The sequence below is a fragment of the Phocoena phocoena genome, chromosome 11 (assembly GCF_963924675.1).
Source record: "Phocoena phocoena chromosome 11, mPhoPho1.1, whole genome shotgun sequence".
Lineage (NCBI taxonomy): Eukaryota > Metazoa > Chordata > Mammalia > Artiodactyla > Phocoenidae > Phocoena > Phocoena phocoena.
In genome coordinates this window covers 64,500,052-64,524,174 of record NC_089229.1, presented here as the reverse complement: position 1 = coordinate 64,524,174, position 24,123 = coordinate 64,500,052, and the positions used below count along the sequence as shown (strand labels likewise).

At 44.9% G+C, this 24,123-nt stretch overlaps 1 protein-coding gene across 5 annotated transcripts in view; it reads left to right on the top strand.

Moving 5' to 3' along the window:
• Positions 1–24,123, top strand: part of PFKM (phosphofructokinase, muscle) — a 50,358-nt gene that overhangs the window by 9,343 nt on the left and 16,892 nt on the right. For 2 of the 5 annotated variants that reach the window (XM_065886634.1, XM_065886633.1), the window contains exon 3: positions 18,735–18,827. In XM_065886634.1, the coding sequence (XP_065742706.1) occupies positions 18,735–18,827 (93 nt within the window). Of the gene's footprint in view, positions 1–15,537; positions 15,592–18,734; positions 18,828–24,123 lie in introns of those variants that run through there. The other 3 variants (XM_065886636.1, XM_065886637.1, XM_065886635.1) reach the window with 2 other exon arrangements.

The window sequence follows — 24,123 nt, the reverse complement described above, 5'->3', positions numbered from 1 at the left end:
AGGAGAGAAAATAGTCACATAAAATACTGAGGTAAAACCACAAAAGGCAGAAAAAGAGTGGAAGACAAAAATAGGAACAAAGAACAGGACAACAAATAGAAAATGGTAATGAATATGGTAGATATTAATCCAATACTCATTTTGAATGTCAGTGGTCTAAATGTACCAATTAAAAGACAGATTGTCAGAGTTGATCTGAAAACATGACCCAACTATGTGTTATCTACAAAAAAACCCACTTTAAATATAAAAATATCTATAGATGAAAAGTAAATGGATGGAGAAAAATATCCCATTCTAACACTAATCAAAGAAAGCAGGATAATTTTAATTTTAGACAGAGCAGACTTCAAAGAAGAGTTACCAGGGTTGAAAAAGGGCATTGCATAATGATAAAGGGCTCAATTCTCCAAGAAGATATAATAATTCTTAATGTCTATGTGCCTAACACACAGCATCAAACTGTTAGACCCAAACGGTCTACGAGGGATTCCAACTCGCCCAAGAACCGCCAAGAGTCGAGAGCCGCTGCAACACGCAAGAGGTTTATTAGGAGCCGATGCACCGGGGTTCCCTGAACCTCACACAGGAGGCCGATGGGGAACCCCTAAAAGCGGAATCACATACTTTTTATAAGTTTATTTACTCATAGGGCGGGTATATTCTCACAATGATTGGGTAAATGTGGTGACTTTTGAATTCATTGGCTTAGGAACTTTTGCCCCACCTTCTGGCCGTTACAGTTGTGCGTTCATTGTGGCGGTTAGGGCGTATACCTGTTACGGGCAACTGGAAAATTACCCGCTGGCTGCAAAGTCCCCGTCAACTGAAAAACTCCAAGAATGGTTTCGATAGGGAGAAGGAGTGGCACACGATAGGGAGAAGAATTGGTTTCGATAGGGAGAAGGAGTGGCGCAAGAGGTTGGTTTACGGGAACAAGTGAGGGGGTGGAAAGTCCCTAAAGGCCCCACATTCCCCCCTTTTGTTTTTTTGTAACTAATTTCAATCATGGAATTTCAGTTTCTTTTTGCGAGTTTTGGTATTGTTGCCTTAGCATTAAAACTTGTACCGTACTAATGCGTTCTCTAATAAAGGCTATCAGGCGATTCAGAATGCATGGTCCAAAAGTTAAGAGCAACAATAAAATAATGAGGGGCCCTAACAAGGTGGAAACTAAAGTAGTAAGCCAGGGAGATTTATCAAACCATGATTGAAACCATCCTTTTTTGATTTTCCCTTTCCTGTTGTCTTTTGTCCAGGCGCTCCCTAAGTTTGTCCATAGTTTTGGTAATAGCCCCAGAATGATCAATATAAAAACAGCATTTTTCTTTTAGTGCAGCACATAGTCCGCCCTTCTTAAGGAACAGCAGATCTAATCCCCTCCTGTTTTGCGTTACCACCTCTGAAAGCGAGGTGAGGGATTCTTTTAACTGAGTTATGGAACTTTCTAACGCCCGGAGGTCGACATCTACTGCTTGTCTCAAGGCATCATAGTAGTGAGGTTGTTGAATGAGGGCTGTTGCACCTGTTCCTACCCCGGCTGTCCTAGGAGTACAGCCAGGGTGAGGGTTATGGGGCTCTCTCTCAAACCTTCTTTTGCCTTCGTATTCAGTCAGTAAGGGTAACAAAGTTAAAGTGTTAAGTCTGATGATTGCAGAAGCTTGAGCTTGAGCGGGTTGCTGGTCTTTTGGGCTCGCCATTCCGATGATGCAGATGCTGGTGCGGCCTTCACGTGTGAAGCATGAATCCACGCAGCGACGCCGTCTACCTTTATAGCCGTGGGGGTGGTGAGCAGGACGATGTATGGTCCTTTCCACCGAGGCTCTAGAGTCTGGGTTCGGTGCCGACGGACGTACACGGAATCTCCAACTTGGAAGGGATGAGCCTCTGCTGGTGTTCCTGGTCGGTAAGCCTCTGCCAGCTGGGACCACACCTCCTTTTGGACCAACTGGAGTCCCAACAGCCTGGGCGACGAAGGCGGGACCATTATCTGATCCTATTACCTTTGGTGCCCCGAACCGGGGGGAAATTTCTTCTAAGATCTTTTTGGCCACCACAGTAGCTGTCTCCTTCTTCGTCGGGAAAGCTTCTACCCATCCTGAGACGGTATCTATAAAAACTTCCTCTAGGAAACTGCTTCCGTCAGTAAACCAGGTAACGTCGGCGTTGGGGAGGGGCTGATCCATCAAGTCTGGTCTGCTACCGTGTGCTGCAGCCAGTACTTCCTGACAATCATGGATGACGGTAGTGCTTTCCAGGTCAGGGTCGGGTAACAAGGTGGCCGGGTTGAGTCCTGTGGCTGATGTAAACTTAATACGATCTGAGTTTTAACAGCAGGGCTTGGTAATGAGTCATTCTGGCATTTGTTAGCCATCTGTCGGGTGGCTGGCGAATCACACTTTCTAATGCATGGGGGGGCTGTTATCGTTAAGTTCTGCCCCAAAGTCAGTTTGTCAGCATCTTTGACCAAGGCGGCCACTGCGGCGATTATTTTTAAGCAGGCGGGCCATCCCGCTGCCACAGGATCCAATTTCTTTGATAGGTAAGCAACCGGGCGATTCCAGGGGCCCAGTTTCTGAGTTAGTACTCCCTTTGCAATACCTTTATTCTCGGCCACGTACAGATGAAAAGGCTTAGTGATATCTGGTAGCCCCAAAGCTGGGGCTGATAGCAGGGCTCGTTTAATTTGGTCAAAGGCCCGTTGTTCTTTATCCCCCCAAGCAAAAGGGATGCCATTTTTGGTCAGAGGATATAGAGAGGCTGCTAATTCAGCAAACCCCGGAATCCATAGCCTACAAAATCCGGCCGTCCCCCAAAATTCTCTAACTTGTTTGGGACTCTTGGGGGCCGGTATCCAGGCAACGGTGTCTTTCCTGCTTTCCGAAAGCCATCTCTGTCCTCCTTTTAACAAGTACCCCAGGTAACTAACCTGTCGTTGACATATTTGTGCTTTCTTTGCTGAAGCCCGATATCCCAATGTTCCCAGTTCTGTTAACAGCCTCTCAGTTCCCTTGATGCAGTCCTCTTGGGTTTCAGCAGCTAAAAGAATATCATCGACATATTGAAGTAGAGTTACCTGGGGATTGGATTCTCTATAAGATGCCAAATCCTGGTGGAGAGCCTCATCAAAAATGGTGGGGGAGTTCTTGAATCCTTGTGGCAGGCGAGTCCATGTCAGCTGGCCTGACATCCCAGAGGCTGGATCCTTCCACTCGAAGGCAAAGTAAGGCTCTCGTAGGTCTTGTACCGGTCGGTAATTATTAGTTCCTGGCTTTTTAACTTCCGGGGTATTAAAGTCCCAATTCGGCCTGACGAGTGGAAAACTGGCATCAATCTCGTTAGGCAACTGGGTAGGTTGTCCATTGGCGCCTAACACATTCTTTCTAGCTTCCAGGAGAACTCGTTGTCTCTCCTCAGTTGTGAGGAGAGTCTGGAGGAGCTGTTGACAATCATCCCAGGTGGGTTGGTGGGAGAAGACAAGAGACTATTAAAGCAGTAAGAGCCTGTGGGTTTTCAGAGAAAGTAGGGTTATGCATCTTCCAGTTATAAAGATCTGCAGAGGAAAAGGGCCAGTATTGAAGGGGCCTATTCCCGTGGTTATCGGGGGGGCCATATTCTCTAAGGGGTAAAGCAGTGGAATCCGGGGAAACAGCCCTCCTGCTTCTGGTGCCCGCCGAGGGACCCCCCCTTCCGCCATAACAGGTGGCCCTACTGGTGCGGAGGGTTGTGAAGCTGGGGGTCCTAGGGGCGGCATGGGATTTAGGGCCGGAGGATAAGGAGGTGGGGGATCTAAAAGAAGCAAATCAGACTGCAGGTCAGGATATATCGCCTTTGGCAGGTCCGGGGCAGCAGGTGACTTTTCCGTGTCTGGGGTTTTCTTCAGGGCCAATATCTCCGATTGTGCTGGAGCGCATGCAGACGTGCCTGTTGAGGAAACAAAGGGCCGGACCCACGGAGGCGGGGAGAGAACTAGATCTTCCCAGACCAGAATATATGGTATCTGGTCTGGGTGTCCGTGGGGTCCTGTATTAAAGACCCTAGACTTGACTGGCCCGACCTTATCTAACAAAAAAGATCCTTCGGGTGGCCACCCTGTCTGAAATGTAGGCCACTCAGAGGTACACAGCGTTTGCCATTTTCCTTTCCTTACTTCTACTGAAAGGTTGTGGGCCCTAGCCCTAACTTCGGTCCAGTGGCTTAGGGTGAGAGAAAGAGGAGTCGTCATAGTTTGTCCCATTGTCGTCCGTCAAAAGAAAGATAATAGTACAGAAAAACAATAAAATTTCAAAAGACACACATTGATATTGCCGCTGCGAACTTAAAACCGAAACCAACTCAAATTCAGATGGCAGCTTATATAACCTGCCAGAACCAGATGAAGGGGAGACAAAATTTGTTTCTCCTTCCAGATGGACCACCAGGGCGTCCCCCGGGGCCCGTGGACACCAGCTATCGGCACGTCTGCCTAGCCAGGAGTCCAATACAGATTCCACAGCAAGCCGGTTCGCACGGCTTTTTCCTAATGGCGGCTAGCAACAAACAAACGACAAACAAACAGACAATTAGGCTTAAGCCTACCTGATACCTCCGACTCCCGATGTTCTTGTGACCCAGGAGCGAGTGGGGATCCCGGACGAGCCCCCAAATGTTAGACCCAAACGGTCTACGAGGGATTCCAACTCGCCCAAGAACCGCCAAGAGTCGAGAGCCGCTGCAACACGCAAGAGGTTTATTAGGAGCCGATGCACCGGGGTTCCCTGAACCTCACACAGGAGGCCGATGGGGAACCCCTAAAAGCGGAATCACATACTTTTTATAGGTTTATTTACTCATAGGGCGGGTATATTCTCACAATGATTGGGTAAATGTGGTGACTTTTGAATTTATTGGCTTAGGAACTTTTGCCCCACCTTCTGGCCGTTACAGTTGTGCGTTCATTGTGGCGGTTAGGGCGTATACCTGTTACGGGCAACTGGAAAATTACCCGCTGGCTGCAAAGTCCCCGTCAACTGAAAAACTCCAAGAATGGTTTCGATAGGGAGAAGGAGTGGCACACGATAGGGAGAAGAATTGGTTTCGATAGGGAGAAGGAGTGGCGCAAGAGGTTGGTTTACGGGAACAAGTGAGGGGGTGGAAAGTCCCTAAAGGCCCCACATTCCCCCCTTTTGTTTTTTTGTAACTAATTTCAATCATGGAATTTCAGTTTCTTTTTGCGAGTTTTGGTATTGTTGCCTTAGCATTAAAACTTGTACCGTACTAATGCGTTCTCTAATAAAGGCTATCAGGCGATTCAGAATGCATGGTCCAAAAGTTAAGAGCAACAATAAAATAATGAGGGGCCCTAACAAGGTGGAAACTAAAGTAGTAAGCCAGGGAGATTTATCAAACCATGATTGAAACCATCCTTTTTTGATTTTCCCTTTCCTGTTGTCTTTTGTCCAGGCGCTCCCTAAGTTTGTCCATAGTTTTGGTAATAGCCCCAGAATGATCAATATAAAAACAGCATTTTTCTTTTAGTGCAGCACATAGTCCGCCCTTCTTAAGGAACAGCAGATCTAATCCCCTCCTGTTTTGCGTTACCACCTCTGAAAGCGAGGTGAGGGATTCTTTTAACTGAGTTATGGAACTTTCTAACGCCCGGAGGTCGACATCTACTGCTTGTCTCAAGGCATCATAGTAGTGAGGTTGTTGAATGAGGGCTGTTGCACCTGTTCCTACCCCGGCTGTCCTAGGAGTACAGCCAGGGTGAGGGTTATGGGGCTCTCTCTCAAACCTTCTTTTGCCTTCGTATTCAGTCAGTAAGGGTAACAAAGTTAAAGTGTTAAGTCTGATGATTGCAGAAGCTTGAGCTTGAGCGGGTTGCTGGTCTTTTGGGCTCGCCATTCCGATGATGCAGATGCTGGTGCGGCCTTCACGTGTGAAGCATGAATCCACGCAGCGACGCCGTCTACCTTTATAGCCGTGGGGGTGGTGAGCAGGACGATGTATGGTCCTTTCCACCGAGGCTCTAGAGTCTGGGTTCGGTGCCGACGGACGTACACGGAATCTCCAACTTGGAAGGGATGAGCCTCTGCTGGTGTTCCTGGTCGGTAAGCCTCTGCCAGCTGGGACCACACCTCCTTTTGGACCAACTGGAGTCCCAACAGCCTGGGCGACGAAGGCGGGACCATTATCTGATCCTATTACCTTTGGTGCCCCGAACCGGGGGGAAATTTCTTCTAAGATCTTTTTGGCCACCACAGTAGCTGTCTCCTTCTTCGTCGGGAAAGCTTCTACCCATCCTGAGACGGTATCTATAAAAACTTCCTCTAGGAAACTGCTTCCGTCAGTAAACCAGGTAACGTCGGCGTTGGGGAGGGGCTGATCCATCAAGTCTGGTCTGCTACCGTGTGCTGCAGCCAGTACTTCCTGACAATCATGGATGACGGTAGTGCTTTCCAGGTCAGGGTCGGGTAACAAGGTGGCCGGGTTGAGTCCTGTGGCTGATGTAAACTTAATACGATCTGAGTTTTAACAGCAGGGCTTGGTAATGAGTCATTCTGGCATTTGTTAGCCATCTGTCGGGTGGCTGGCGAATCACACTTTCTAATGCATGGGGGGGCTGTTATCGTTAAGTTCTGCCCCAAAGTCAGTTTGTCAGCATCTTTGACCAAGGCGGCCACTGCGGCGATTATTTTTAAGCAGGCGGGCCATCCCGCTGCCACAGGATCCAATTTCTTTGATAGGTAAGCAACCGGGCGATTCCAGGGGCCCAGTTTCTGAGTTAGTACTCCCTTTGCAATACCTTTATTCTCGGCCACGTACAGATGAAAAGGCTTAGTGATATCTGGTAGCCCCAAAGCTGGGGCTGATAGCAGGGCTCGTTTAATTTGGTCAAAGGCCCGTTGTTCTTTATCCCCCCAAGCAAAAGGGATGCCATTTTTGGTCAGAGGATATAGAGAGGCTGCTAATTCAGCAAACCCCGGAATCCATAGCCTACAAAATCCGGCCGTCCCCCAAAATTCTCTAACTTGTTTGGGACTCTTGGGGGCCGGTATCCAGGCAACGGTGTCTTTCCTGCTTTCCGAAAGCCATCTCTGTCCTCCTTTTAACAAGTACCCCAGGTAACTAACCTGTCGTTGACATATTTGTGCTTTCTTTGCTGAAGCCCGATATCCCAATGTTCCCAGTTCTGTTAACAGCCTCTCAGTTCCCTTGATGCAGTCCTCTTGGGTTTCAGCAGCTAAAAGAATATCATCGACATATTGAAGTAGAGTTACCTGGGGATTGGATTCTCTATAAGATGCCAAATCCTGGTGGAGAGCCTCATCAAAAATGGTGGGGGAGTTCTTGAATCCTTGTGGCAGGCGAGTCCATGTCAGCTGGCCTGACATCCCAGAGGCTGGATCCTTCCACTCGAAGGCAAAGTAAGGCTCTCGTAGGTCTTGTACCGGTCGGTAATTATTAGTTCCTGGCTTTTTAACTTCCGGGGTATTAAAGTCCCAATTCGGCCTGACGAGTGGAAAACTGGCATCAATCTCGTTAGGCAACTGGGTAGGTTGTCCATTGGCGCCTAACACATTCTTTCTAGCTTCCAGGAGAACTCGTTGTCTCTCCTCAGTTGTGAGGAGAGTCTGGAGGAGCTGTTGACAATCATCCCAGGTGGGTTGGTGGGAGAAGACAAGAGACTATTAAAGCAGTAAGAGCCTGTGGGTTTTCAGAGAAAGTAGGGTTATGCATCTTCCAGTTATAAAGATCTGCAGAGGAAAAGGGCCAGTATTGAAGGGGCCTATTCCCGTGGTTATCGGGGGGGCCATATTCTCTAAGGGGTAAAGCAGTGGAATCCGGGGAAACAGCCCTCCTGCTTCTGGTGCCCGCCGAGGGACCCCCCCTTCCGCCATAACAGGTGGCCCTACTGGTGCGGAGGGTTGTGAAGCTGGGGGTCCTAGGGGCGGCATGGGATTTAGGGCCGGAGGATAAGGAGGTGGGGGATCTAAAAGAAGCAAATCAGACTGCAGGTCAGGATATATCGCCTTTGGCAGGTCCGGGGCAGCAGGTGACTTTTCCGTGTCTGGGGTTTTCTTCAGGGCCAATATCTCCGATTGTGCTGGAGCGCATGCAGACGTGCCTGTTGAGGAAACAAAGGGCCGGACCCACGGAGGCGGGGAGAGAACTAGATCTTCCCAGACCAGAATATATGGTATCTGGTCTGGGTGTCCGTGGGGTCCTGTATTAAAGACCCTAGACTTGACTGGCCCGACCTTATCTAACAAAAAAGATCCTTCGGGTGGCCACCCTGTCTGAAATGTAGGCCACTCAGAGGTACACAGCGTTTGCCATTTTCCTTTCCTTACTTCTACTGAAAGGTTGTGGGCCCTAGCCCTAACTTCGGTCCAGTGGCTTAGGGTGAGAGAAAGAGGAGTCGTCATAGTTTGTCCCATTGTCGTCCGTCAAAAGAAAGATAATAGTACAGAAAAACAATAAAATTTCAAAAGACACACATTGATATTGCCGCTGCGAACTTAAAACCGAAACCAACTCAAATTCAGATGGCAGCTTATATAACCTGCCAGAACCAGATGAAGGGGAGACAAAATTTGTTTCTCCTTCCAGATGGACCACCAGGGCGTCCCCCGGGGCCCGTGGACACCAGCTATCGGCACGTCTGCCTAGCCAGGAGTCCAATACAGATTCCACAGCAAGCCGGTTCGCACGGCTTTTTCCTAATGGCGGCTAGCAACAAACAAACGACAAACAAACAGACAATTAGGCTTAAGCCTACCTGATACCTCCGACTCCCGATGTTCTTGTGACCCAGGAGCGAGTGGGGATCCCGGACGAGCCCCCAAATGTTAGACCCAAACGGTCTACGAGGGATTCCAACTCGCCCAAGAACCGCCAAGAGTCGAGAGCCGCTGCAACACGCAAGAGGTTTATTAGGAGCCGATGCACCGGGGTTCCCTGAACCTCACACAGGAGGCCGATGGGGAACCCCTAAAAGCGGAATCACATACTTTTTATAGGTTTATTTACTCATAGGGCGGGTATATTCTCACAATGATTGGGTAAATGTGGTGACTTTTGAATTTATTGGCTTAGGAACTTTTGTCCCACCTTCTGGCCGTTACAGTTGTGCGTTCATTGTGGCGGTTAGGGCGTATACCTGTTACGGGCAACTGGAAAATTACCCGCTGGCTGCAAAGTCCCCGTCAACTGAAAAACTCCAAGAATGGTTTCGATAGGGAGAAGGAGTGGCACACGATAGGGAGAAGAATTGGTTTCGATAGGGAGAAGGAGTGGCGCAAGAGGTTGGTTTACGGGAACAAGTGAGGGGGTGGAAAGTCCCTAAAGGCCCCACACAAACTACATGAGGCAAAAACTGATAGCACTAAAAGGAGAAATAGATGAATTGACTATCAGAAATGGAGACTTCAGCATCTTTCAGGAGTGGACAGACGTAGCATACAGAAAATAAGTACAGACATAGTTAAACTCAATGCCATCAATGAACTGAATATTACTGACATCAACAATTCATCGAAAGATTGGTTCAAGATGGCGGAATAGAGGACATGCACTCACACCCTCTTACGAGACACCAGAATCACAACTAACTGCTGAACAGTCGATAGGAAGACATTGGGACTCACCAAAAAAGATACCCCACATCCAAAGACAAAGGAGAAGCCACAATGAGATGGTAGGAGGAGCACAGTCACAATAAAATCAAATCCCATAACCGCTGGGTGAATGACTCACAGACTGGACAACAATTATACCACAGAAGTCCACCACTGGAGTAAATGTTCTGAGCACCACATCAGGCTTCCCAACCTGGGGGTCTGGCAACGGGAAGAGGAATTCCCAGAGAATCAGACTTTGAAGTCTAGAGGTATTTGATTGCAGGACTTCAAAGGACTGGGGGAAACAGAGACTCCATTCTTGGAGGGCACACACAAAGTAGTGTGTGCACCAGGACCCAGGGGGAAGGAGCAGTGACCCCCACAGGAGACTGAACTAGACCTACCTGGTAGGGTTGGGGGGGTCTCCTGCAGAGATGGGGGGTGGCTGTGGCTCACCGTGGGGACAGGGACACTGGCAGCAGAATTTCTTGGAAATACTCCTTGGCATGAGCCCTCCTGGATAGCCCCACCAAAAAAGCCTATAGCCTCCAGTGCTGGGTTGCCTCAGGCCAAACAACCAACAGGGAGGAAACTCAGCCCCACCCATTAGCAGACAAGTGGATTAAAGTTTTACTGAGCTTTGCCCACCAAAGAAACACACCACCAGTCCCTCCCATCAGGAAGCTTGCACAAGCCTCTGAGACAGCCTCATCCACCAGAGGGCAGACAGCAGAAGCAAGAAGAACTACAATCCTGCAGTCTATGGAACAAAAACCACATTCACAGAAAGACAGATAAAATGAAAAGGCAGAGGACTATGTACCAGATGAAGGAACAAGATAAAACCCCAGAAAAACAACTAAATGTAGTGGAGATAGGCAACCTTCCAGAAAAAGAATTCAGAATAATGACAGGGAAGATGATCCAGGACCTCGGAAAAAGAATGGAGGCAAAGATCGAGAAGATGCAATAAATGTTTAACAAGGACCTAGAAGAATTAAAGAACGAACACCTAGAAGAATTAAAGAACAAACAAACAGAGATGAACAATACAATAACTGAAATGAAAAATACACTAGAAGGAATCAATAGCAGAATAACTGAGGCAGAAGAACGGATAAGTGACCTGGAAGGCAGAATGGTGGAATTCACTGCCGCAGAACAGAAGAAAGAAAAAAAAAATGAAAACAGCCAAAAAGACCTCTGGGACATTAAACACACCAACATTCGCATTATAGGGGTCCCAGAAGGAGAAGAGAGAGAGAAAGGACCCGAGAAAATATTTGAAGAGATTATAGTCAAAAACTTCCCTAACATGGGAAAGGAAATAGCCACCCAAGTCCAGGAAGCGCAGAGAGTCCCAGGCAGGATAAACCCAAGGAGAAACACGCCAAGACACATAGTAATCAAATTGACAAAAATTAAAGACAAAAATTATTAAAAGCAACAAGGGAAAAATAATATACAAGGGAACTCCCATAAGGTTAACAGCTGATTTCTCAGCAGAAACTCTACAAGCCACAAGGCAGTGGCACGATATATTTAAAGTGATGAAAGGGAAGAACCTACAACCAAGATTACTCTACCCGGCAAGGGTCTCGTTCAGATTCGACGGAGAAATCAAAAACGTTACAGGCAACCAAAAGCTAACAGAATTCAGCACCACCAAACATCTCTACGACAAATGCTAAAGGAACTTCTCTAAGTGGTAAACACAAGAGAAGAAATGGACCTACAAAAACAAATCCAAAACAATTAAGAAAATGGTAATAGGAACATACATATCGATAATTACCTTAAATGTGAATGGATTAAGTGCTCCAACCAAAAGACACAGGCTTACTGAATGGATACAAAAACAAGACCTATATATATGCTGTCTACAAGAGACCCACTGAAGACCTAGGGACCCATACAGACTGAAAGTGAGGGGATAGAAAATGCAAATGGAAATCAAAAGAAATCTGGAGTAGCAATACTCATATCAGATAAAATAGACTTTAAAATAAAGAATGTTACAAGAGACAAGGAAGGCCACTACATAATGATCAAGGGATCAATCCAAGAAGGAGATAAAACAATTATAAATATATATGCACCAACATAGGAGCACATCAATACATAAGGCAAATGCTAACAGCTTTAAAAGAGGAAATTGACAGTAACACAATAATAGTGGGAGACTTTAACCAATGGACAGATCAGACAGAAAATTAATAAGGAAACACAAGCTTTAAATGACAAAATAGACCAGATAGATTTGATTGATGTTTATAGGACATTCCATCCGAAAACAGCAGATTAAAGTTTCTTCTCAAGTGTACACGGAACATTCTCCAGGATAGATCACATCTTGGGTCACAAATCAAGCCTTGGTAAATTTAAGAAAATTGGAATCGTATCAAGCATCTTTTCCGACCACAATGCTATGAGGTTAGAAATCAATTACCAGGAAAAAAGCGTAAAAAACAATTCATCCAACGACAGCCAAATATAAATTTTTCTCAGGGTCACATGATTCACCCATACATATTCATTCATACATACATGATAACATATTTACCAAGCTAGACCACATTCTGGGCTATAAAAAACATCTTAACTAATTTAAAAGAACAGAAATTATACGATGGCTGGTTTCAGACCACAGTGGAATTAAACTAGAAATCAATAACAGAAAGATAACTGGAAAATCCCCCAATACTTGGAGATTAAACAACATACTTCTAAATAACGCATGAGTCAAAGAAAAAATCTCAAGGGAATTTAAATATATTTTGAACTAAATGAAAAACAACTTATTAAAATTTGTTGGATACAGAGAAAGCAGTGCTTAGAGGGAAATTTATAGCCTTGAATATATATATCAGAAAAGAAGATGATCTAAATCTCTTATAGTTCCCTAAGTTTCCATCTTGGGAAACTATAGGTGAAGAGTAAATTAAATCCAGAGTAAGCAGGAAAAAAAAAAAAAACCAAAAGAATTAGAGCAGAAGTCAATAAAATTGAAAACAAGAAATCAACAGAGAAAATTAATGAAACCAAAAGCTGGTTCTTTGAAAAGATCAATAACGTTAATAAATCCCTAGCTAGGGTAACTAAGAAGAAAAGAAAGAGGACACAGATTACTAATACCCAAAATGAAAGCAGGGACATCACTACAGATGCCATGGAAATTAAAAGTATAATACAGGAATACGATGAACAACCCTATGCCTACAAGTTTGATAACCTAGATGGAAAGGACCGATCCCTTGAAAGACACAATCCGCCAAAATTCACACAAGGAGAAACAGATGATTTGAATATGCCTATATGTATTAAAGAAATGGAATTAATAATAATCTTCAAAAAAAGAAAGTGCCTTTTATGTACTTATTGGTTATTTGTATATTTACTTTAGATAAATGTCTTTTCAAACCCTTGCCCATTTTTTTAATATCACAATTTTATTTGATATTTCATTGAACAGAATATATATTTGAAATTAATAGACTTTATTTGTTAGAGAAGTTTTAGGCTTACAGAAAATTGAGCAGATTGCACAGAGAGTTTCCATATATCCTCTCTGTTTTCTCCTCAGTTTCCCCTATTATTAACATCTTACAGTGGTGTGGTATATTTGTTACAATTGTTGAACCAGTATTGATACATTATAATTGATTAAAGTTCATAGTTTACACTAGGGTTTACTCTTTGTGTTGTACAGTTCTATAACTTTTGACAGATACATAATGTCATGTATCCTCCATTAGAGTATCACACAGAATAGTTTCACTGCCCTAAGAATCCCTTGTGTTCTGCCTATCTATTGCTCCATCTCTACTCTGAGCCCTTGGCAACCACTGATCTTTTCACTGTCTTTATAGTTTCACTTTTTCCAGACTGTCATATAGTTGGAATCATACATACGTACGTAGCCTTTTCAGACTGGCTTATTTCACTAAGCAATTTGTATTTAAGCTTCCTCCATGTCTTTTCTTGGCTTGACGGGTCATTTTTTTTTTTTAATTGCAAGATTCCACTGTATGGATGTACCACAGTTTGATTATCCATTCACCTTTTGAGGGGCATTTTGGTCGCTTCCAGTTTCTGGCACTTATGAATAAAGCTGCTGTAAACACTCATGTGCAGGGTTTTGTATGGATATAGTTTTCAACTCATTTGTGTAAATATTTAGGAGTGTGATTGCTGGATCATATGGTAATACTATATTTAGCTTTATAAGAAACTGCAAAACTATCTTTTAAAGTGACTGTACCATTTTGCATTTGCACCAACAAAGAATGAGAGTTCTTTGTTGCTCCACATTCTTGTCAGTATTTGGTATTGTCAGTTTTTTTTTTTTTTCATTCTAATAGATTGTAGTGGTGTCTCTGTTTTAATTTGTGGTTCCTAATGATATATGATGTTGAGCATCATTTTATATGCTTATTTGCCATCTTCTGTCTTCTTTGGTGAGGTATCTGTTCAGATCTTTTGTCCATTTTTAAATTCCGTTATCTTTTTATTGTTGGGTTGCCAGAGTTACATATTCTCGATACGTGGTCCTTTATCAGATATATGATTTGCAAATATTTTCTCCCATTCCATGGGTTGTCTTTTCACTTTCTTTTTTTTTTTATAAATTTATTTATTTGTTTGTTTTTATTTTTGGCTGTGTTGGGTTTTCTTTGCTGCGCGTGGGCTTTTTCTAGTTGCAGCGAGCGGGGGCTACTCTTCGTTGCGGTGTGCGGCCTTCTCATTGCGGTAGCTTCTCTTGTTGCGGAGCACGGGCTCTAGGCGCGCAGGCTTCAGTAGTTGTGGCGCACGGGCTTAGTTGCTCCGCGGTTTGTGGGATCTTCCCGGACCAGGGCTCAAACCCGTGTTCCCTGCATTGGCAGGCAGATTCTTAACCACTGCGCCACCAGGGAAGCCCCGTCTTTTCACTTTCTTGATGGTATCATTTGCAGTACAAAAGTTAATTTTGTGTAGTCACATGGTTTTATCTCCTAGTCACTTGCATTCTTATTGTTTGTAGAATGTTCAGGTGCAGAGACGAAAGAAAGCGAGAGGAAGGGCAGTAGAAACAGCAAGGAGATGAGAGATGACTGTGGAGAGGCATTGAAACAAGGCATGGGTGGAGCAGTGGAAAGAGTAAAGAGGATCTGAGTAAAGGTTGCACCTCTTGCTGTGGTAGTATTGGACCTATGTTCCCAGAATGGATTCTGTTTGCTTTGTAGCCCAACAGATATGCTTGGTTCACTATCAGAATCCTTCATCCGCTTCTAGTGCAGTCTTGAGAATGAGGCTATCAAGGCAGGGGTCTTGCCTCTTAGTACTCTCATTCCTAGGTAGCTTCTCCGTATTTTCTCTGAGAAAGGTACGTAAATGTAAAAGGAGTTTTTGAGGTCCCTCCATAGAAAATACCAGTGATCAATGTTCCTCAAGGGCAGGGATTCTGTTTCACTTGTCTTTTCATCTCTCAGAACCTAATACAAAACCTGGCACACAGACTTCCAATAAATGTTTGTTCAAAGAGTGATAGAGGTGGGAGACAATGGATAGGGCCAGAGAGGGAGGCTTATCATTGACTGTGGAGGATGTTTGAATGCAAGGAGTCTCAGGCAGCCCCCGCTCGGAAAAAAAGTGTCTCTGATGACAAGGGAAGTAACTAAATAAATTCTGATTCCCACTGTACACAGGAGCTGATGGCTCCCGAGATAGATGCGGGGACTCCAGAACCCTCTGCGGAGTGAAGAGACTAAGCCGGTGTCACATTTGAGCTGTGTTCTTAGCGTGAGGGGGAAGGGGAGGAGAAAAGCGACAAGGAGGAGGCGGAGCCTCCGGGCCAGCATCAGCTTAGTGGAGGCTGGAAAGGCTCTCCTCTTTCCCCTCCCCTGTTGCCTCCACCTGGCTCCTCCCCGTGTTCGCCAAGCTCCCCTCCCCCCTTCCCCAAGGACAATCTGCAAGGAAGACCGGGCGGGCGGAGGAGAGCTGAGGCTGTAAGGCAAGAGGGGCCCTTGGGTAAAGAGCGAGGGGGAAAGCTGAGAGCGAGGTGGGAATGAACGTGCTGGGAGGAGGCGGTGGGGAGAACAGAAAGGAGCAGAAGGGAAAAAAAGAGGTGGCATAGCATCAGAAGAAGGGGCTGAGGCGGGGGATGGGTGAAGAATCCTAGCCCCTTCGCTCGGCTTGCGCGCACTGCCCCTTTGCCTGGAAATCACGGATGGGTGGGTGGTATTCGGACCTCGTGGCCCTCGGCTGCCCGACTCCTACCCTGGCACTCATCCAGTTGAAATCAGTGCACCTAGAATGCTGCCACTCCAGTATTTCTCCCTCCCGCGTGCTTATCTCCGCGCCTGTGATTTTATATATAGGTTTTAACATATCTGTTTCTACGTGTGTCACTGTTGATCTGTTTATTCATGAATCTGCTTGCATATCTGTGACTGGTGCTTCTATAACATAGAGATGCAGAAGAAGAATTTGAGCTGTATTTTGCCGGTCCGCACTCCTAACCTTCCCCGTTTATGATGAATTCTCTCCCTCACTGAAGCCTCTGTGGGTGGAAGATCCCTGTATGGGTTTCTGCCAGTGATGAGCTCCCAGAGTGGCTGAGAAGAAAAAAACTCAGGGAAAAAGGGATCAGCATAGTACTCACATGTTTTGTTCTTTTCTTTCCAAAATTTTGCCTTCCTATTTGCCACCACTTAGTCTTTCTTTTTTTTGAGAACTGCAGAAATTTGCACAGGAACACTCTGGTTTAACTAACTCTGGTTAAATAGGAGAGTGTTTCTATCTATGTGTGTTTGTATTCCTCTCACTGTTTGTCACTATCTTCTTTCTTAGGTCCCATTTGTATCTGTATGTGTTAGAAGTAGAGGGAATATAGAGGTACATCTGTATCCAAGCATATTTAAAAATTTTTCTATATTTGTGTGCATTTCCTGTTGTTTGTCAGTTCACTGATGCTTTCCATAAGAGTTTATTGAACTCCTGTTCTTATGTGCATAGACTTCTTTAGGCTTTGGTAGGCCGTGGGAGAGTTTAAAAAATGAACATTATCTACCCCCTGAGGAGTTTTCAGTCTAGTTGGGGAAATGACTTTAGCAATCATTAGTCCAGGTGTCTGCAAACTTTTTCTGTTAAAGGCCAGATAGTAAATGTTTTAGGCTTTGCAGGCTATCGGGTCTCTGTCACAATAATCTCTTCTGCACAAAAGCAGCCATAGATAATATGTGAAAGAATGTGAGTGGTATGAGCACTGAAATCTGGATTTCATATAATTTTCACATGTCATGGAATTGTTTTTTCCACCACTTAGAATGTAAAGACTTTTCTTAGTTTGCTGCCATACAAAAACATTAGAAGGGCTTGATTTGGCCCGTGGGCTGTAGTTTGCTGACTCCTTATCTAGTCCAACCTTTTCAGTAAGTAAGAAGCAATTAAACTATCGCATAAAGTAGTAATTAAGTGCTAAGTGAATGATCTGGTTTCAGACAATGTGTGATTAGAGGAGGTCCAGAAAGAAGCCCTCCTTGACCTGTGGTAATCAGTGAGGACTTAATAGGTTTAACAGGGATGTGACTAGGACGGGCCTTAAATAATGGAGTAGGATATTGATCTGTGGAAAGAACCAGGGTGGCCTTCCGGACAAGTGATGCAGTGTGCACAGGCACAAAAGTGGGGAGGAACAAAGAAATGTTCGGGTGATAACGGAGCAGGGGATTCATGGGAGCAAAGGTTGAAACTCTAGGCAAGAGTTAGATCATGGAAGTTTGAATGCCAACCCAAAAAGTTTGGGTTTATCTGCCAGCACTGATTATATGTAGCATGTCTGTGAATCTGTGTTTGTTAACAGCACTATGTGTGTTTCTGTATGTTTTTCTTCATGAGTGTCTCATTGCATGTATTTTATTGGCATGTGTGTGGATCTGTATGTGGATGTGACCCATGTCTTTATCAGCAGCTACCCTGATTGCCCTGGGTTCACAGCAGAAACATGAGCTGTATTTAAAGGTCATCAGCTCCTGTTCGTGTGAATGAATCCTCCCTCCACCGAGGCCTCAGGGGCCTATGACCTTCCCATGGAGGTTTATTTTGTGTCTCAAATAGAGTGGAGAAGGGAAGCACAAGCAGAGGGAGACCAGCTATTGTAGTAAGGAATTCAGGTGGAAAGAGGCAATGAGGACAGAAAGGAAGAGAAGGATAAGGGAAGATAATAAGAAGGAAGAATAATAGGGTTTGGTAACCGTTTTGATTCTGAGAGTAAAGAGGAGATAAATTTAAAAAATAACAGATTTTAGCCCGGATAACTGGGAGAGTGATGGTTCCATTGGCATTTTTATGGATACGAAAGTAGTTCTTTTGTTTTCCTTTGAGAGAGAGAAGCCCTAAAGACAAAAATAGGAAGGTGTTCACATGTCACGTGTACATATCTGTGTATATGTGGCAGTGATTTTGTGTTACTCTTCCCATTTGATAGTATTTAGTGTGAGGAACAAGGCCTGAAGATAAAGGATCAAGAGATGCTTAGGAGGCAGAGACCCTGAGAGGGATGGGAAAAGCCAGAGAAAGTCCCTAACCACTCCTGAGCCTGAACCGTTATTTTGCCCGAGCTCCAATGTGCCTCTATAACCTCAAACTCCTGTTCTAGCTTAGCCCAATTCCATCACACCCGACCCTAATCTTCACCATAACCCACCCTGCCCTTGCTTTTCTGCTTCCACTTCGCTAGTTTTCAGTGCCCCAAGCCTCATCTGATTCCTATCCGCTGCAACAGCCCTTCCCTTCATTAAAAGGGAGGAATCTTTGAGGCTAACTTAACTTTTTCCTTTCTCACTTCTGTTCAGTCACCCACCCTTCTCCTTGACCTTAGCGCATTCTCCAGGTAGGCTCCAATTGGGGTGGGAGGCATTAGCGTGGATTTTTGCAGTCTTGGGCTTGATTTCTGTGACATTTCAGCTTGTCACTCTGTGAGGTGTGGCTGTCTTCTGGAGGAAGTCCAAAGATCCCAGGCTGCCAAGCTCAGACTCGGTGCAGTGGGAGAGCCTGACTGAGGTGGCTGTAGCCAGTCTAACAGAGCCATCACTCCCTGAGCTCATAGCACCTTGATCCCGCTGTGTCTTAACTGGCCATTCTCTTGAATTCTAGAGTGGATCATGACCCATGAAGAGCACCATGAAGCCAAAACCCTGGGGGTTGGCAAAGCCATCGCCGTGTTAACCTCCGGTGGCGATGCCCAAGGTAAGGAGGAGGGCCCAGCTTGGGGGGAGACGAAAGCCGTGGCTTGGAGGCTGCCTTGAATTTCCTCACTTCCCTAGCCTGTAGAACAGAACTATCCTCCTGAAGATCCTCCTGCTGTAGATTCACGCTGGAATATTGGGCTTCCCTAAAACTCCGTTAGATCTAAGTCCACAGTGCTTTTGGATTTCATTTGCTCTACTTTTATTTACTTAAGTCTCCATAAATCATCTTTCCAAGTTTCTCTGAAGATTTGGGACCATTTGGTCCTTTGGTACCTAGAAAACTGGTGTTTTCTCAAGCAACATTGGAAAGAAATAGACTAAAGAGATAAAATTGTTGAGGGGGCAGTAGGTGGATTCACTTCAAGTACGTTGGAAATGATGGGGAAGGGAGGAGATTTGGCATTGGTATTTGGTGGGCCCTAGTGAATCTTCAGGTACCAGTTCTGATGTCTGCAGAGCTCCTGCACTGTCCAGGGTTAGGTGCCTCACTCTTACAGCACAGTTCCTTCTACTAGGCACACTTCTGCGTCATTCTGTCATTCTCTGGCCTTTCTTCCCCTTCCATTCCTTTAACCCTTGAACAGACGGGAACAGCAGCAGTTAATCAGTACATATCCAAGGGGGTGGGGCAGAAAGCAAAGCCAGAGAGAACCCGTCTCTGGGTTGAGTCCAAGAAACCTAGGAGTCAGAAATATCAGGTATATGGAAAGATGAAGTGGCAGATAGGGGATGTGGTGTTTTTTTCTCAATTTATTATTTATTTATTTATTTTTACTGTTTTCCCTCTTTGATGTACGTTCTTGTATATCGTAATTTGTGATGTGTTGAAGAGAGGCAGAATTTCTTTGAAAGGGATACTAGGACATGGAGACTGTGATGAGGAAAAGAGAGAAAGAAGGGGATGTCAGCTAGCCTCCCCTTCCCTCTGCTCCACTCTCCCTAGGCTTTCCTAGACTTTGTGTCAAGCACCCACTTTGTTTAGTGCCCTGTCCTGTGTGTTGTGGGGAAGTTGATTTCCTTCGGGAACTTTAATGAGGAAAGATATCATACATTACTAGAATTCTTATGTAAGGCACATAAATAAAAATAATCAAGTGTGTCTTAACCAAGTAGAATCCACTTATGTAATGAAATGATAGGCGTTGGTTGGATTAACCAGGGAAAAGTTCATGAAAAAGATAGATTTCAAGAAACCGAACTCGTCATTTAAGTAAAGCGCTTAGAATAGTACATGATGCAATAAATGCATTACTAATTAAATAAAAAGTGAATTGTTGAGCATCTGCTGTGTGCCAAACAGGATGGTAGGCACTAAGGCTACATCAGTGGAAAAGTCACACACCATCTTTGCTCTTCTGATCCTTCTTATTAGTATATTGGTTAAGCTAGACTTTAAGTATATTTTAAACTAATGTTTATAACTGTGATATATTATGAACAGGAGAACGCTCTAATGAGGAAACAGGAAGGAGGGCACAGAGGCCTGAGTTTAGGAATAGGAGCCAGATTAGGAATGCAGAGCCCTCCTGGAGGCTGTAGAGACTGCTGACCTGGCTTCTGTTGCTTCTCTCTCCTCTCCTGGAAAGAATCCCATGCCAATAATGAGTTCTTCAACAGGAACTCTGAGTGTTGATCCTAAAACCTTGGTAGGATGGCCTGTGGAATTGTATTGTCAGATTAGGGGAAGTGAGAGCCTGCTAAAAATTCCAGATGAAGCACACAGAGTTCTGCATTTATGAAAAAGTAGAGCTTCCTGGAAAGGGAAAGAGGTTAAAAAAAAAAAAAAAAAAAAAGGTCTAAGATTTAACATGGGTCCAAGAGCAGCAGAGCCCTCTCAGCTTCTGATCCTGAGCAGAGAGACCCTCTTATTCTAGAGATGCCCATCACCCACTTTAAGGGAAGGATCGTCTTCTGTGGAGGCAGGGGCTATTGATAAGCTCATTTCTGGAGGGCCCAACTGGACTGACGCCTATGGGATTCTGTGACAGGCACAGTGTACCCAGGGAAACACCCCACTGTGAATCCCCATAACATCACAGGTGCATGTCAGTAGGGACTGAGAGTGGTAGAGGATGGAATTCTAGGGAGGAAGGAAGCAAAACAGAAAACTCAAAGTAGAGCTGAGAGGTCCCAACTGAGAGAGCAGCTCAAATGCAGAAGTGACCTTCCTGGAGATGGGTTTGAGGGGCCCTAGTTCTCACAGGGAAAGGGCACAGAAAGGTTTTTCCCTAGAGGCTGTGGGACACATGGGAAAGTGAGTTTGGGCTCTATAAGATCAAGAGGGGCCTCAGCTCTGTCATTCCCTGAACTTAGCAAGGCTAGTAACCTCTTAAAGTAGAAGAGTGGCCAGGAATCAGACATCCTGAACTCAGAAACTGGGCTGATTAGATACCAAATCCTAACTCCCTTTCCAGCCCAGAAGTGGTCCAGTCCTCTTAAAACCGTGCTACATTTGGCCTTATGAAATCGGCATATTCTGCTGGAGAGGACCTCAGTCATCTACTCTACCCCTCTGTCTCCAGACAGGCAGTCCATTCCAAATGCATGTTTATCCTATTTTTAAAGGTTCACAGGAACAGGACTCCATTCCCTCTCTGGATTGCTGTTGTAGGATTTACAAGTTTTAATTGCATATCCATCAGAAAGTATAATTCACATCTAACAAATATTTGCTCCTCATGTCCTTTATTTGTTATTTAATGTTCAGTTAGGCTAGAAAGAAACTTTTCAGCAAAAAGGTAGTGACCAAGTCATACATTGTTTCTTCTTCTATCTCATGTCATAGAGACCCATCACCCCTAGTTCTCCCTAAAGCCTCTTCCCAACAGGCTGTAATTGGAGACTCCAAAGTATGTGCGTCTGATGCTCTCCAGAGCCCCTCCTGGCTGTACCCAGAGTACCCACTGGATGGTGCCTGTAATCTTATCCTTCATCTTGCTTCTAATAAGTCAGACAGCTGCTCATAGAGGGTTATTTAGGGCAACATGGAGCAGCCAAAGACTGGCCTGGGACCAGAAGAGGCCAGTGATGTTAAGTAGGAGAGCCCAGAGAATTCCTGGGGGGGCTTCCCTGGTGGCGCAGTGGTTGGGGGTCCGCCTGCCGATGCAGGGGACACGGGTTCGTGCCCCGGTCCGGGAAGATCCCACATGCTGCGGAGCGGCTGGGCCCGTGAGCCATGGCCGCTGAGCCTGCGCGTCTGGAGCCTGTGCTCCGCGGTAGGAGAGGCCACAACAGTGAGAGGCCCACGAACTGCCAAAAAAAAAAAAAAAAAGAATTGCTGGGACTTTCTAGTGTAAGCTATCTATACAGCCCAGTCTGTGATTTCTAGGGAACTAGGGGTTTGAGACACAGGCACAGAGGCACAAAAGGGGTCCTAAAACTCGATTTCTAGGGAAACACTCAGATATCCAATTCAGAGGCAGGAAGGATGACCTCTGGAGGTTGATACGGTTGAAGTGAGAAGGCAGAGGGAGGAGAAAAGAGAATCTTCTTATGGGATTTCTCTTCTGCCCAGTGGATTTGGATATTTCCTGTCCACCATCTGTTTGCTTTACACTTAAAACCTTTTACGTGATTTGTTTTCCTTAAATGTTTTCTCCCCTACTCTTGCTCACCTACGGAGCAGGAAACAGCATTCCAGCCTATATGTTTCAGAAGGTTTTTTCCTTACTTCTTAAGATTACAGATTTATACTCCGGGACTCCAGGTATCCGAAAGAGAATTCCATAGGCCTTGTGAAAGTCTAGAAAATAAATAAACAATAGTTTCGTATCTGTTCTGATCTTTTTAAGTTGAGTTTATTCATCTTTCCTAAAGCACTGATGGCTTTGTGTTGACTCTAACCTTTTCATACACACAGGCTTTTCCTAAAGCTTCTGAGAAGCCCCCTTCCTTTACAGATTTTTGTTTTGATTCGTTTAAGTCCTTCAATTAGACTTCTAGACTTCATGGGGCTTTGCCTTAGTGATGTCATAAGTAAGTTTTCTTTTTTTTTTTTTAACATCTTTATTGGAGTATAATTGCTTTACAATGGTGTGTTAGTTTCTGCTTTATAACAAAGTGAATCAGCTATACATATACATATATCCCCATGTCCCCTCCCTCTTGCGTCTCCCTCCCATCCTCCCTATCCCACCCCGCTAGGTCGTCACAAAGCACATAGCTGATCTCCCTGTGCTATGCGGCTGCTTCCCACTAGCTATCTATTTTACGTTTAGTAGTGTATATATGTCCATGCCACTCTCTTCACTTCGTCCCAGCTTACCCTTCCCCCTCCCTGTGTCCTCAAGTCCATTCTCTACGTCTGCGTCTTTATTCCTGTCCTGCCCCTAGGTTCTTCAGAACCTTCTTTTTTTCTTTTTTAAGATTCCATATATATGTGTTAGCATACAGTATCTGTTTTTCTCTTTCTGACTTACTTCACTCTGTGTGAGGTAAGTTTTGACATCATTGCTCACCAATGACCTCTTGTTGGCAAGCCCAACCTTCTCGTCCTCACCTTAGATCAATTATCAGATGCATTTGGCAATGTTCCCACTTCTTGAAACTGTCTCCTTTGGCTTCCAAGACATTGCTAAGTCCTGGTTCTCCTCTTGCCTTTCTTGCTAGTTAATTTTCATCATGGAACCCCTGTTAGTTTTCATCATGTTAGTTTTAGTTTTAGTTTAATGTTAATTAGTGTTAGTGTTAGTTTTCATCATGGAACTCCTCTTTCTCTGCCCATTCCTTCAATGTTGGTTTTCCTCAGGGTTCCATTCCTTGCCCTTTTCCCGTCTAATTTTACGTATTTTCTTGAGGCAGTCTCTTCCAACTCCACATCGATGTTCCACAAGAACTTCAAACTCAACAGATCCAAATATAAATATATCACCCCTACCCCTACCTTCCCAAACCAAAAGCCGCCTCTGCTCAGTTAACCGCACCACCGTTTTCCCCGTGGCCTAAGCCAGTCACGGGACATCTCCTCCTTCCTCTCCAACACCTTGAAATCTAATCACATGGCCGATTAGATGGAAGTCCTGTTGCTTCTGTTTCCTAGGCGTCTCTTGTCCAATATCTCTGTTTTTTCCTAAATGCCACTCTCCCAGTCTAGGCCCTCATCGTTTTTGTCTAGGCTGCCATCTAACCCTAGTGTCACCTCTTTCATTCTGTCTTTCACATTGCTGCCAGAGTGATCTTTCTGATACTTAAATCTCATCATGTCCCACCGCTCTCAAAGTTCTTCAAAGATTCCCTGTTGCTTGCAACTTCTTTTTAAGGTTACAGACCCCTTTAAGAATCAAGTGAGGGACTTT